General features: G+C 37.4%; 1 protein-coding gene across 1 annotated transcript in view; it reads left to right on the top strand.

Annotated features, from left to right (window-relative positions):
- The first annotated feature begins 76 nt into the window (after window positions 1-76).
- The window catches only part of LOC121509429 (phosphatidylethanolamine-binding protein 4), a 90656-nt gene continuing 75637 nt past the window's right edge, over window positions 77-15095 (top strand). The window contains exons 1-3 of the mRNA XM_041786804.1: window positions 77-179; window positions 3768-3871; window positions 4129-4255. Coding sequence (XP_041642738.1) covers window positions 177-179; window positions 3768-3871; window positions 4129-4255 — 234 coding nt within the window. The 5' untranslated portion in view covers window positions 77-176. The remainder of the gene's footprint in view (window positions 180-3767; window positions 3872-4128; window positions 4256-15095) is intronic.

Genomic DNA, 15095 nt, shown 5'->3' on the forward strand with positions numbered 1-15095 from the left:
ATGAGCACTCTGGGAGTCTGGCCAGTCTGTTTTTAAAAGCTCATCAGTTATGTGTGCGTCATATGAAACTTTTAAAGTCGTTCACTGCGCAGGCGGCAGCATTAACAGCGACCTGAAGCAGCAGCAGAGGAGGAAACCTGCAGCATTACAACAAGTGGAAAACGTCTGATTGGGAGATGGTAACGTTAACAGTAATTAACACAGCTACAATGCGTCGACATCAGTTTTTGTTTAGCGATAATTCACGTTTGTTTCTGCGTCGATAGGCTCATGTTAAACTAACGTCAGTACAAGCTGAATCAAGTTTCAGCTAACTGTTAGCTAATTTTAATACTTCAGCTAAAGTAGAGGCAGCATTGTATTTCTTCACAAGTCGTGTCATTTTGTACAATCACTGTCAAGTTTCACCGTGAAACAGTGGTATGACGTTGTGTGCCAGTGTAACAGTTGTAAGCGTGACCGTGTTGACTGGTGACTTGAAGCCGAAAGCGTATTTTGGTTGTCGTAGTTAAAAAAAAAGACGGAAGGTGTCCCAGACCAGCTAATTCAGCTTGGATTATTTTTTGTTATTCAAAGACATATTTCACGAATATTTTGACATTGTAGTCTAACAAATTTTAAGAAAGCGGCTTTAAAACGTGTCAACATCTGTTGTAAGTACGACAACTACAGACGCATACGGCTGCAAGTTGCCAGTAAACACAGTTACCATTTCAACCATCACACCTTCCACTGTTGCAGCAGGATGTATCGGGAGGTTAAAACAGAGAGACATTTAAGTAGCTCCGCGTGTTCCCTCTTCTTAAATATGCATTAATAGCATTCGTTTCCCCTTATAACGTCATTTAACAATGATACTGACAATGACTACAACAAAAACAGACCACATTTATTGTGTGCAGGTTTGTGCTGCTGATGTGTCGCACTGGCTCAACAGGTGTGTAAACAAGGACAAGACTACAGCAGGTGTAATGGACTTTATAAAGTAGTCTCCATTTCATGAGGAATGTCTCAATGTCTGTATGCTCTGCTTGTTAGAAATAGCCTATATAAAGTAGGGTTGTTTTTAGGTTTGATAGTTAAATTTCTCTTAATGAGATACGTCAGCCTTTTGTTTTAAACTACATTGTAAGAATACCTGTTGTTTTCAGTTTGGAAAATATGCTGACTAATTAGAAACTATATGATTTAGATTTATTCACATTCTTTAAAACAAAAAAACTAACAAAAATCACTTGTAATTTTTAAATGTATTGATTCATTTAATTTAGCTGTTTTGAACTATGACCCCTATATCTGTGTTGTAAAAAAGATTAAACAGCTTCGTTTTCTAGCAACTTGGTAAAATGTCATAGTATAATGTATTTTTGTATGTGAGTCAGCTTTGTTGCTTTGAGATTTATCCTTCCTACACTCTTTTTTTTTAGCTAAAGTTTCATTATTTTTCTTGCAAGATGGAAAAACTTGACATTAATTGAGGTGTTATAAACCCAAAATGGTGAGTTATCGCAGCATTTACACTAACTTATTGCAGCTATTTATTTTTGTGTTGTATTTGGACCAAGCAGTCAACATTTTGAATGATTTCCACCCATGAAACTTTTTTTGTGGTTGTGCCGCAAGCTTGAAGTAAGAAGCACTTACCACGTACAGTATTATGTCTTTTTGCTGAAACTTCAATCAAAAACAGCATACATCTGAGAGTAAGTACAACCTAAACAAAGATCTAGACAGGAGGAAACAACATCAATAAGTTCCTCTATGTGCTTCGAGTCCATTTGGACACAGGTGCTACCATGCAGTGCTAGAGGCAATGCACGCTGTGTAAAGAAGCCCTTTTTTATCATTAATGTCAGACGTCTCATCATCATCAATTATATTGTCTCCGCCAACATATATAGCTTTCTCTTGAAAGTAGAATGGGTTTCTATGGATGGAATGCAGTTAGGCAAGTCGTATTAGTGACTTAGGGCCTTCATGTGATGGAAGTACCAGGTGCTGTTCACTGGCTGAGTGTAGCTTGGCAAGAGGGTGTGTAGACCTGGATGAGGGAATCCAGGTAAACAGGAGCGGTTTTAGTTATTGCGTTGTTAACAGTGAGTAGGGATTTGAAATTTTACACAAGCTGCAACTGGAAGCCAGTGTGTAGAGAGATGAACAGTTGGCTTAAAACTTTCTTCTTTGATAAAGCATATAGTTAAGGGTGTCTCAGGCCTGGACCCGCCCTTAGATATGCTGCTATAGGCTTAGACAGCTGGGGGGGCTGTCAACATGAGTCTGGTTCTGCTCGAGATTCCCGCCCGTTAAAGGGAAGGTTTTTCAGGTCACTATAACATGGCTAGATACTGCTAGTGCTGCACTCATGGTGATTAGCGTTGGTCTGTCTTGCAGAATGCCACATGAGAGCATACTGGACCTACCCCCCTTTGTAAAGTGTCTTGAGATAACTTTGAATATGAACTGGCACTATACAAACACTGCTGGTCAGGCCAGAGTTATTTTTGCTACATTGGTTAGTACACAGTTATTTCTTTCTTGTCCAGGTGCTGGACTTCTTGCAAAATGTGCGACATGTAACTTAAGCTGTTTGAACTGTTACTCTTTAGAAAATGATAAAATGGGTTAAAAGCTGATATTTCCGTAAAGCTGTTGAAATGGAGCAATGTTTTCAAAAGTTTATACTTTTCAGTACCAGGTAAATTGAAATGATACAGTCATTCAGAATAGAGTTCTGAAGTTTTGGATAACAGTTCAGATCTTCAAATACTATTTTGCGATTTAGACACTTTTTACATTTTTTAGATTGTTGATAGGACAGTGGGGATAGAGCTGGGAACTGGGTATCGGGATAGTGGGGAATGACGTGAAATTGGACAAGAGTTGAACCCAGGCTGTCTGCCTCGGACAACAGTGTCTGTTTATGGGGCATGTGGACATAATCGCTAGGCTACCAGCACCCTTTCACTGAGATTTTCATTCCAGGGCTGCCACAAAAATAAGACGGCACTTTAAAAATGCACCAAAACATTGGTCAACAACTTTTGTCATCAAATGTTACCTATATTTATTTTGCAATCAAGACAGTGTGCAAGAATCAGTCTGCAATGTTAAGTAATTAAAAACTAGAATTTACCTGGTGTTTTGTGCCTTGGACTTTTGTTGCCATGTTATACCAACAGGTATCAATATTGTTTCATTATTACAGTATCATATTTAAGTCTAAAAATCTGGTAATGTAGCAACCCTGGTATGGACTTTAAAGGTTGAAAATGAATTGATGTATCAACAGCATTGAAACTTGAATAAACTGCATCTATTTCCCAAGATGGGTGCATGGGAGAGGAATGAATTTATCACAAATTGTGGCCAAACTCATACAAGCTGTCTGAAACACATAAATCCATTGGCAGCATTTAAGAACCAGAACACTGGCGATGTCTTTGTGCAATCTAGATGAAGTTTGACTCTAATTTTGTCATAAAGAATATCCAATATTTGATGCCTGTCACTTCTATTTCAGTTGCTATATCAAACCATGCATCAGTTTTTTTTTAATTTTTGTCAGAGTCTTACTGAAGTTTCAAATTCTGGTACAGTAACAACCCTGGTATGGACGAGACTCCCTTGGCGTTGACTATCAGGCTTCATACTTGATAGATTTTTATGGCTGTGAACCTCACAGCCATAAAAATCCTCATTTTCTGAATAACACATTTGTCTATTAAAAATCACGTCTTCTTGACTGACTGAACACTTCTGCTCTGCAGGCTGTACTGGCACCGTTCCTGGTGTTATGTGCTTGTGTTTTGGGGTTTCATCATGCGGAAGCAGCAGCAGACACCCCGAGCATTCAGGAGTCTTCTTACTGTCAGTAAGTAGTCTGTAATGCCTCACAGCTTTTCTGTGATCATCGTGAAAACGAACATGGTGAAGACAGAAGAATTTTAACCGCAGCTTCATCTGCTCACTCGATGTGCCGAAAAACTTTTTTGCTTAAGGCAGAATCAGAACCTTTTTTAAATAAGTTGACTTTGTTTATTTTAGGAGCTTGTTCATTTCACCTCAATACAGAACGAACTTCAAAATTGTGTGAGTGAGTTTCCTTTTTTTTATATCTCCTCGATAAAGTGATGGGCTAGAGGTGAAGTATCCAGAACTGGATGTTAAGAAATGCCTCAGAGTTGAATGGGATCTCAGAAAGAAGCTGACTACAGTCTGGAAGGCCCCACAGGTTAAATATTCTCGAGCAAAAGAGGTAAGTGGCGTGTGTTTGTGTGTTTAGAAGAGCTGTGATTAATGATTACTTTTAATATGAAACCATTTTTTAATATCAAGACGTATGACTTAGTCTATGAATGTCAGCAATGCTTTTAACTAACTAAAAAACAAAGCTTTTTAATTTACATATGGCATAGAAAATACCCAGTCTGTTTATAGTGGTTTATAATGGAAAATGTTTCTATGTTTCTCATTTGCACTTCGAATGTTGCTGAAAATATTTATTCCTGGTAAGTATAAAGACGAGGGTATTTATTGTCTTTTGATTGACTTATTGATGAACTGCCTAACAGTCTGAACTCAGTATGATGGCACATTTTTGTAGGTCGTTTCAGAAGTGTTGGAGTAGTTTAAATGTTCTAGTAGACCTATGTTTACAAGCCTACATGATAAAATAGCACCAACATTTGCTCTTTAAAAAGTAGATTGAACTGTTACAGACAGTAAATATTTCGTATATTATAGGGTTGCACATAAATCACAGTGTTAGCATTATAGAATTATGAGCATTTGCAATAAAGGTATTGCAAAAATCTGATTTATAACAGAAGCACGCAGCAACTGTATATATTACAATTTAAATGGAGGCCTGATGATACGATCACACTCTTATAGTGCAGTATGAAGCTGAAGCTAGCTATCCGCTACTCTTAGATAAACTGGTGCCAATTTAAGATATGATAAGATAGATAAGATGAACTTTAATGTCCCTGTAGGGAAATTTGTCTTGTATCCTGTCCCACAGTTACAAAATCAATTAATACATTAAAAAGGTTATACAAAACACATAACATTACATTGTATAACAGCAGCAATTCAATCTGACAATTTTCCACACGTACACAAAAATCTTCTGGCAGCAGTGACATACTGGCATGACCCTTTGGCACATCCTATACTACTGCTTATACTACTACTTATCCAGAAGAGTCATGGATGTGTGCACAAATGAGTGTTTGTATTGGTTCAGCCTGGTCTGAGGGACCCTGAATCTTCTGAAACACAAAAAAGCTGAAACACAGAATGAAGGAAGTGGGTCGGATCAGACAGTTTTCTGTGCCTGCCTGACAACAGACTGCTCATAGCATTTTTGGAGAGAAAAGTACTTTCTGACGCCCATGATTTTTTTGGTGGTCTGCACGTGCGGTTATCTGATTCCAACTGAACAGATAAGTGACCATACCAGGATGTTATCTAAAGATGCTATCAAGGATAGCAGAATAAAACAATAACATTAACTTTTGCTGAGCCCCATAAATCCTCAAAGACTGAGAGTCTATGGAGTTATTATCTCATTTTTAACTTCTGCTGAACTCAACAGACTCCCAGTCTATGGAGTAGACACAAACCTGCAAACACAGGTTTTGTGTGAAACCTGAAAAAAGGAATAGACACTTAAACTGTGAGAAAAAGGTAACATGCCCCCTTTGGTATTTGTTTGGATACTAACTTCATTTCATTATTGAGATGATAAACAGTAAAACTGTAAATTGTATGTTTTTCTTAAATGAATGCAGGCCCTTCAAATACATGAACGCCTTGTGTTTATATGTTTTGTTTTTTTTTAACTTAATTTTTTCATATTACAGTATATTTTGTTGAAAGAAAATATACTGTGGTGCTAGTTTAGTTCAGTGGATGGTGCAGGGGCTCATATACAGATGCTTTAGTCCTCAGTGCACTGGTTGGAGGTAGAGAAAGGAGGATGAGTGCTGCAAGGGGGCAAAAATCTGGGTAAAATGTAACCAGGATCAGGTGCTCTTCAGGACAGGTGGACAAACTTTATATAGCAAAATATTCAAGAAGGAGTTACCAGATTATTTGCAAATATAGCCCATTGTAGAAATGACAGTGAAATGAAAATAATATTTTATTTTATTTAATTTTTATATAAAATTTGTTTGTAAGCAAACGAGAAAAAGAACAGGCTGAAGCTGGTGGCTTATTTTTGCCTATGCTGTATCATCAAAGGATTAACCCAGAAAATCAGTAATACAATTAGATTTGTTCTCACTTTGCAGGTTTCAAACATTAGCAACCCCCTTAAATTATAAATCCCCTCTCTTAGTTTAGAGAATTAGCATTAGCAGTTAAAACAGAAAATCCAAGGTACTCTGGTGTGATAAATATCCATTATTAAACCAGGAGTCTTCTTCAGGACATTGAGGGATCAGTTCCCAGTCTTGGCACATGTCCTCCTGTACTCTCTCTCGCCATGTTTCATGTCTCTCTTCAGCTGTCCTATCATAGAAAGGCAAACCCCCTCCAAAATAATCTTTCAAAAACAATTAATTAGAAAATAAATGGAAGATTGCAAGCTCAGTTTTTCCCCAATATTGTTCCGCCTTATGATGTTGTAAACCTGAACTTCTTTGTGCTTCTTCCTGCAGGGTTAAGCCCACTGATGAAAGTAAATTTTTTTATTTTGGTGTTTTTTAAATGTTCATTTTGTATATTTGAGCTTGAGTTTAGATTTTTTATTGGAGGGAGGTGGTTACTTGATGTTAGTATTTAAGTCTATGAGGCATGTTTACCTGCAGATGTTTCTTTTGGACACTAGAGTGCAGTCATAGATAAGACAAAGCTGCTTGACCCTCACAGCACATATGGCCTGAGAAAAGTTAGGAAAACAACAAACAAAAATGCTACCCACACTGTGAAAAAAGCAAGCTCGTTAAATTACATTTCACTTTAATCTTTAATGCCACTTTTCTTTAGTTTTTAACCTCTTTATCAGTTTTAACTCCACATGTCACTGGTGCTGATAACCAGCACTCTTGATGTCATTAGCTTTGTCACCAGAGGGTGGTGCTAGCACGACACACTTGTGTGCATCCCAATGAACCCTTGTGCTAAAAGAAGTCAATGTCCTATCTGTAGTTTAAGCTCTTCAAAACGTCAGATACCATAAATTATAGAGTGGACCTTTCTGCCATTCTTAATTCAGTTTGAGTAAATCATCCAGACACTGTTAGAAAGAGCTGGAGATGCATAGTGTCAGTAAAGTCTCATTACTTTTTTGATTGTTTTCCGGAGACAGAGCTGCGTGTGCTGTAGAGGACCTTTTTTGTTGTAATATTTAGTTATAAAACATTACATTTTAGTGCAATGTAAAAACCCCACACCATAAATCCAAGTGTGCACTATTTTGAGAAGTGTGATTAATTGATTTACAGGATTAGAATGAAGGCAGTGCAGGAAAAAAAAAACATTAGGGTGTTACAGTTTTAGATGTTTAATAATAATATATAACCCAGTATGATGTGAACATGTATTTGGCTTCAGTGCAGGTAATAAAGAAAGGTAAACAGAGACAGTACATGACATTTGTGTTTAATGACATGTAGTATGTTCCTCTTCCAGTACTTTTTCTTGTCATGGCTGATATCAAACATTCATTCATTAAAATGATCTGTTTAGTGGGGTTGTCATGAGACCAAAATTTTAATTTTCCTTAAGATCCTGGAAAAAATGTAACCATGTCAATACCACAGCAACAAAGAGAGAAGTCCCAGGCACTGCGTGTTGGGAAATTCTTGTTTTCAGTTATTAGGAATTCTAAGGAAACTCCTGCACCCTGCCTAAATTGCACAGACCTGTTGGCAGTATTTTGGCAGCAAAACATCATTGACATGTTTGTGCAGTTTTGAATCTGTTGAGGAATTTGGTTTTTAAATTTTGATGGACTCGTTCCTCTCCTGAGCACGTGTCATAGTCAATTGTAGTTTTGTTTAAAACCCTGGGCACTTTTTGTTTGCTATCTATCATCTTTATAACTCACATAGTATCATATTAAAAGTGCCATTGAACATTTTATATAGTATTCATTTATGTTTATTTAGTGTATTTCGCTCAGTGTAGTTTTATTGTTGAGCAACAAATTGAGAAAGCTCCATTTCCCAATCACAGATCCCTCCACTGAATGGACCCACATCAGACACACAGCAGATCCTATATCTGTAAATTGAAAACTTAAATTGAAAGCCACCTCGATTTAGGAGCTAGTTTATGAATTCCAGAGCTAAGCAGTCCAGCTCCAACATGATCTATTGCCCTTCTCTTGCCCAAACTCCTTTTGATGTATGGCCGTATTATCTATAATGCTGTCTTACATGATTCTCTTTTATTGCCAGAATCAGTGTCAGACAGCAAAACAGATTACATGTTGGATTAAATCAATACAAACTTTATTTACCGGGCTTTGAAATGTAATTCTCCATTCCTCCTGACACATACGTAGACACACTATTTGAAGGATCAGATTGTGTTCTGTGGTTGGTCCGCTGGTCCACCACGCTTTCTGTCACAGAGCCATGCTGTCAGTTCTGCTGCTATTCTCTGCCACTCAGCTCATGTACCCAGTAGTAGGAATACAGAATAGTGGCCGCTCATGCTCAAATCCACCCACTGTAACACCCACTTCATTACTGGGACGGGATGCGTGCCTGCTGAGTAATTGTAATGGAGCGCAATGGGCAGTAGGCCCATAAACCCGCCTCTAAATAGGTGCTCAGAAGCAAAAACAAAAGCAAAGGGCCACATAAACTGTGGATTTCTGTGTTCAAACTTCAGAGCAGCAAATCATCGCTTGAACTTATGTGTTAGGGAAGCCTGGCATGTTTGCTAATGAAACATTTTTAGAAATCTTAATTACACTCAGAAGGCTCAGAAGCATGTTGACTTTAAGGATGTGGGATATTAATCAGCTGCTGGGACCAAACTATAAAAAACTGACTTGGGACTGTTTGTTTAATAGATAAAGTTAGTGCAATGAAGTGATAAGGATTAAAATGGATCTAATCTGACTACAGTCTTTTATTGGAAGTTTTTTAAAATTACTGGGATATGTTCAAAGGGCAGAAAGTCACCATGCAAGTTCGGAAATGCATTGAAATTTCCTTTCACTGCAAATTAACCTCTGAGTTTCACAAAAACAATGCTGAAAAATGAAACTCTCATTTGCTTTATGTCCTGTTCAAGTTTATGAAACACTGTGCCCTAACTTTAAAATACAACTTAATTAGCTTCCTGTTTGGGACATATTTAAAAAGAGAGTCTACTTTAAAACATAACTGACTCATTTCATATCCAAACAGATCTAAAAATGATTTCTACTTTTCATTACACCCTTGACTCTTGACTTTATTTCAGTTTTTAAGTATTATAGCCCAGAAAATGTGTTAAAATAGTCTTAAGGAAATTAATACTTAAGCTGATAAGCATTGATGATGCTCTGGTTTTAATTACTGTTGCATTTTCTCAGAGGAAGTATGTTATTTTATAAAGACAATAACAAAGCAAACAGAAATAAGTGATTTTATTAAAACAAGCACCATGTTTGAGTTATCCCAACAACTTAAAATGTGTCACATTGGCCCCATACTGAACACCATATGGATGTCTCCTGATGAAGCAGGATAATGATGATCCTGATCCTCGTATAACCTCTGGCAGCCAAACTTGGTAAAGCAGCTCTCACCTTTGTAAGTGACACATTCAGCAGGTACAACATTAGAGCCAGCACAGAGCTGTCATATCATGCTTCCTGGTCTTCCAAAATCTCTCTCTTCTATTTGATCTGCTCCAAGACTTTGCTGTCTGAAGCCTCTTTGAAAACTCTTGTAAGAGAGAGGAGCCAAAGCTGTAATTGGGACCAACTTGTTCTACTTATTCAGATAAATGTCTTTGGAAACTAACTGAAAACAGTGTTTTTATAAATCAGGTCTCAGAGGTCTCAAACAAAACAATACTCAGCATGCATCATGATCAAACTTGTGTTTCTGGTTTTTCTTGGCTTTCTATACAAAGTCTCTTTTTAATGCAGGAGTACAGCAACAATGCTGTTGATACTGTCTGATTTGATTAAGAAGTAGATCTTTTATAACCTCCTGAAGGAACATGGAGTCTGCAAAAATATGAAATATGTCCCACACAATATATACTTAATAATCTGTACATCTAAATGCTTCGAGAATTATTTCCACATGAAGAAGGAGCAGCATGAGTTTTCATGATGATTGAGGCTCTTTAGAAAAATCAGCAAACTTGGCAAAAGGACAGAAAACCTTCGCCTGAAGAAAAGAATAAAAGAATATTGAAAATTAAGACTCCACAAATAACCACAGACCTTTGAACTAGAGCGGATTAAAGAGCTCTATATTTATATCTGGTTACACAGCAGCTCATCCAGGTGAGCTTTTGGCACAAATCAAGAGTGTTTAAGTGAGTTTCTACCTTCTTAAGCCTTCACTCTGCTCCATTAAGCTTATAACGCCATGTTAAACAGCCTGAATGTTGTATTTTAACACTTTTATTTCCTAGTTAATTTTACCTTGACACTGGGAAACCGGCTCAAACATGAAGCAAACTCATTGACCTTTGATTGACTCACTAATAGTTGATAATAGGGTAAGCGTTCTATATATTCATCTCTATATTTAATGTGGAAAAGATAGATGCCAGGCCCTTATAGTATGAGCCACTTGCAGCATTATGCTAACTGACCACAAGGTAATCTATGAATGTGAAGTATGAATATGGATTATCACTTTATTTATTATATTCAATTATGTGCATTTATATCACTGATAAAAATCAAATGAAATTAGTACATTTTTGATACAAAGGCAGCAAAACTAGAAGTCCTAGGTGCATAATAATGGGATATTTATTGTTTATAATTGTAAACATTTCTGGGCAAATTCCTATATTCTGTCTGAATTGCACAGTTATGGTGGCATTGTTTGGGGGAAGAGGGTGGAAAAGGCAAGATGCACAAAAAACCCTTGATCCTCTCTAGTTCTACCCACTGTCACAAATGTTGCCAACATAATTGTGCAATTCAAACAGTGATCTCTCTCTTCTGTTTCAAAACAGGACTGAAAATCCATAAGTTTCTATATTTTCATTATGTTACATATTTGTATTATAAATTGTATTTTGTAATTAGACAGTGTGTAGGAGTTTTTCCTCAATTTTTGATCAGTTTAAACAAAAAGTTGCCCTGAATTTGCTGTGTAGGACCTGTTAAGCTATCCAAAATGTGCAGGCAAATTCCTAAACACTGTCTAGTTGCATAAATATGTTGGCAGTACTTGGCAAAGTGGGTTAAAGGGGCAAGAGGTAAAGAAAACCCTCTATTCGCACCAGTTTCCAAATGTTGCCAACAGAATTGTGCAATTCAGTCATTGTTCTCATTCTTTTGTTAAAATACATCTGAAGATCAATGTTCAATGCTACCATTCAGGATAATAGTGGAAATTTAAATCAACTTGGTAATGAAGAATGAAAATAACTTTGCTAACCTCAGTGTACAGAAATGTAGGCACAGTTTTGAGATAGTGTCCAAAATTAGCAGGTGAATTCCTACACGCTGTCTAAATTGAACGAATACGTTGGCAACATTCGGAAAAGTGGGTAGAACTGGGAAGAAACCAAGGAAACCCTCTATCCTCACTGGTGTCGCCCACTTTCCAAATGTTGCAGTTCAGAAATTGCTCTCTCTTATATATTTTAAAAATGCGTTGAAGATCAAGAAATTTCTGTAATTTTTAATGCTACTATTCAGGAAAATAATGGAGATTTTAATCATTGTGAAACACATGCTAATGAAGTGTAGAGATTTTTTTTCTAACCTCAATATACGGAAATGTTGCCAAGGTTTTTGCATGATTAGGAAAAGTGGGGGGAACTGGAAAGAGGGGAAGGATACCCTCTGGCCTCACTGGCTTCACCTATTTTCAAATGTTGGCAACATGATTGTAAAATTCAGACATTGCTCCCTCTCATCAGTAAGTGTCTGTACTTTTGCTGCTACCATGCAGGAAATAATGATTTTAATCACTGTGAAATGCATAGCACTTAAGATAGCATCAACATACAGAAATGTTGCCAAGGCTTTTGCACAACCGAGATATTGTGTGGGAGAGCTTCTGCAATTAAAAATGAAAAATTGCCCAGTATTGAATATCTGGGACCTCTGTTTTTTTTTCTGCTGTATCAAAAGTGTTCTCATCACTTGATTTGTACCAGAATCATATCAGAGTTTGTTATTTTGGTATTGTAACAACCATTTATTACTTAACAGAACAAATATCAAAATATAAACCATTTATCACTGTCCAGCTAAAAAACAAAATCAAGACATGATTTTGGTTCTATTCTGCTCCGCTCTGATGTGCGTTCATAAAGGCACTCTCTATTTGATTTCTAAGCTAAGAGTACTGCCGTTATTGTTGGCTCCATATTATTCAGAATAATCTTTATTTTGGTACAAGCACGCTTGTTTTTTCCTCGCTGTAGTCGGTGTAAACAACACAGGCCACAGGAGCTATCTTTACCTCATAGTTGTTCCAAAAGTGGAGACAGTTTTGGAGTTGTTGTTTTTCTTTTTTTTTTTCTTTTTTTTTTTTCAGTAAGGACCGTAGCCACAGGGCACATTCTTAGACACGGGGGATTTCAAAGCCTTGTTTTTGGGTAGACATTTCTTGCATCTGGTGGATGGAATGAGGGTTTAAACCATTACTGCGATTAGAGCTGCCTCACTATGATCTCTTGAGCTTGCTTACTGCTGCTAATAGCTGTTTCCTCTCTATTTCCCTCTATCTTTTTTCTCTTTCGCTTTCTCTCTCTCTGTGAATGATTTTTATGCTTTGCTAAAACATGTGGGGGCGTTGAGAGAGGATTTAAATGCACCGATCCCCCTCCTCTTTTTTTTTTCTTTTTTTTTTTTTTTTTTTGGTGAATCTCAGCGTTCTTTTCTGCAAGCCTCTGATGACGACAGGGCAGCTTTAAGCCTGGCAGTGCCCACGGCAGGCTGCCGTCTCAGCGCTGCCCACTCTCCTCTGTGTTGGCATGCCGGAGAAAGCGAGGGTGGGGTTCCTCTTTAGCAGACCCTGTCATTCCTAGGAAAGCCTACATGTCCACCCATGCAGGATTCCTGATCGGTCTTCATGTTGGAGATGGGATAGTGCAAAGATGGGGATTTTATTTTCAGAAGTGTTCAGTCAAAGAGGAGACGAGGATGTATATTTAGATAAAAAGATGAGGCACTTCCTTGAGCTTCCGTGTGACAGCGGGGGTCAACAAGTGAAACATGTTCTGTAATATCCGTCTAATTGCATATTCAGAGTCATCAGGTGGGTGTTTTTTTGGCTCTGCTGGATTAAATCAGTGCGTCTGGCCAGGATTCAGGGAGTTTATTTCCTTAGCTAATGTTCCCCTTTGTCATTATAACACCCTGTTAAGCTGACCCGTGTCCCGCTCCATTCAGTCATTGCCCATTACTTCAACTACTCGTATGATTCATGCAAGCTTCTGGAGAGGGAAGAATTACAACCTGCTGCTACCTGGAGCTCGGGATTGATTATGCAAATTTAGAGGAATGAAGAGAAACAATAAAGCGCCTAAGCCACCTTTCCATACGGAGGAAGAATAATTTTCCCCGTTAAGAAGCATGTCTAAGGCATCAGATTACTGCAGGTGAAGTGGCCATGATGCTGACCTTAGCTGGCGGACTGAAGGTGAAAGGATTTGTGCAACTGTCTCTCATGCATGAATGAGATGAAACAAAATTTATTTCCTATTTCTATCCTTTTTGTTCCCTTTTACATGCATTCACTCGATTAAAGTCAGTCTATATTTTTGGATGTTGCAGTTTTTTACCCTTTTGTTGCAACATCAGTATTCTTTTATTTTATATTTGGTCTAAGACACAGGCAGCAATACTTCTACTATTTTAATAACCATAAAAATGTATTGTATCATCAATAGGAGGATAAGAAGAGATTAAGGAAGCTCTGGGATGCTCTTACAGGCGACAATGGTCAGGTTTCTCTGAAAGCAGTGGCTTGAGAAAATAACAGATTTGCACTGTTAGACAAAAGATCTGAGGAAAGGAGGTGGTTCAACATGTAAAACTGACTCAGAGTCTGATAGGGAGGTCTTAAATACATGATTAATTTTTAACAAAATATGCACAAGTTTATTTCCACATTTAGAACCGTGTGCAGATTTCCAGCATGGCAATTATAAAATGTTTTAATCAGATATAAATCTGCAAAAGCATCAGCACAAGAAGTAATTCCGAGGTCTTAGAGAAGCAGTAGGTCTTTAATGAAAATACTACATGAACCTGCTCCTCCTCATTAATATTCAGTATTCACACAGAAACTCTATCTTGTTGCTTCATATACATTGACGGTGAGATCTGTTCAAATAGAGATTCATAATCTGCATGGGAAGTGCATCTGCTGGCTGTGGATACTTAGACAAACATACAAGATTAAATTTCTATTTATATGAGGCACAGAAACCTAACATTTACCGGGGAATCATTGTAAGATCTGGGGTTGACTTTTCCACTTTGGCACAGAAAGAAACTTGTAGGTTTTATTAATGCGATCTGTCCAGCAGGGAGATACCTGAGCCTCATGATCCCAAAAACATCACCTAGAAATAGAATTCAACTGTCAGTACCATTTTCATTTTGTCTTCTTAGGTTGTGTGCTGTGTGATTTGAGGATCTCCAAATATTTCATACTTTTAATACCAAAGTACCAAAGCTTTTAAAAACTATCTCTGTGATGACACAGGTGCATGAAAGGAATGAAGCAAATAAAATTCAGGCACAAAACCATTAGCAACTTTCACAACTGAAACATTGCAAAGCATTTTGTGCAACTTCGACAGTGCACAGGACTTTTCCTTTACTTTCTTATGCCCGAATGTAAGACATGATAATGAACTGGCTGCCTGGAGCTTGTATCTGAAAATGATTAGGGCTGTCAGATGATGAAAAACTTAAAATTTTAATATTC

This window comes from Cheilinus undulatus, linkage group 5, assembly GCF_018320785.1.
Source record: "Cheilinus undulatus linkage group 5, ASM1832078v1, whole genome shotgun sequence".
Lineage (NCBI taxonomy): Eukaryota > Metazoa > Chordata > Actinopteri > Labriformes > Labridae > Cheilinus > Cheilinus undulatus.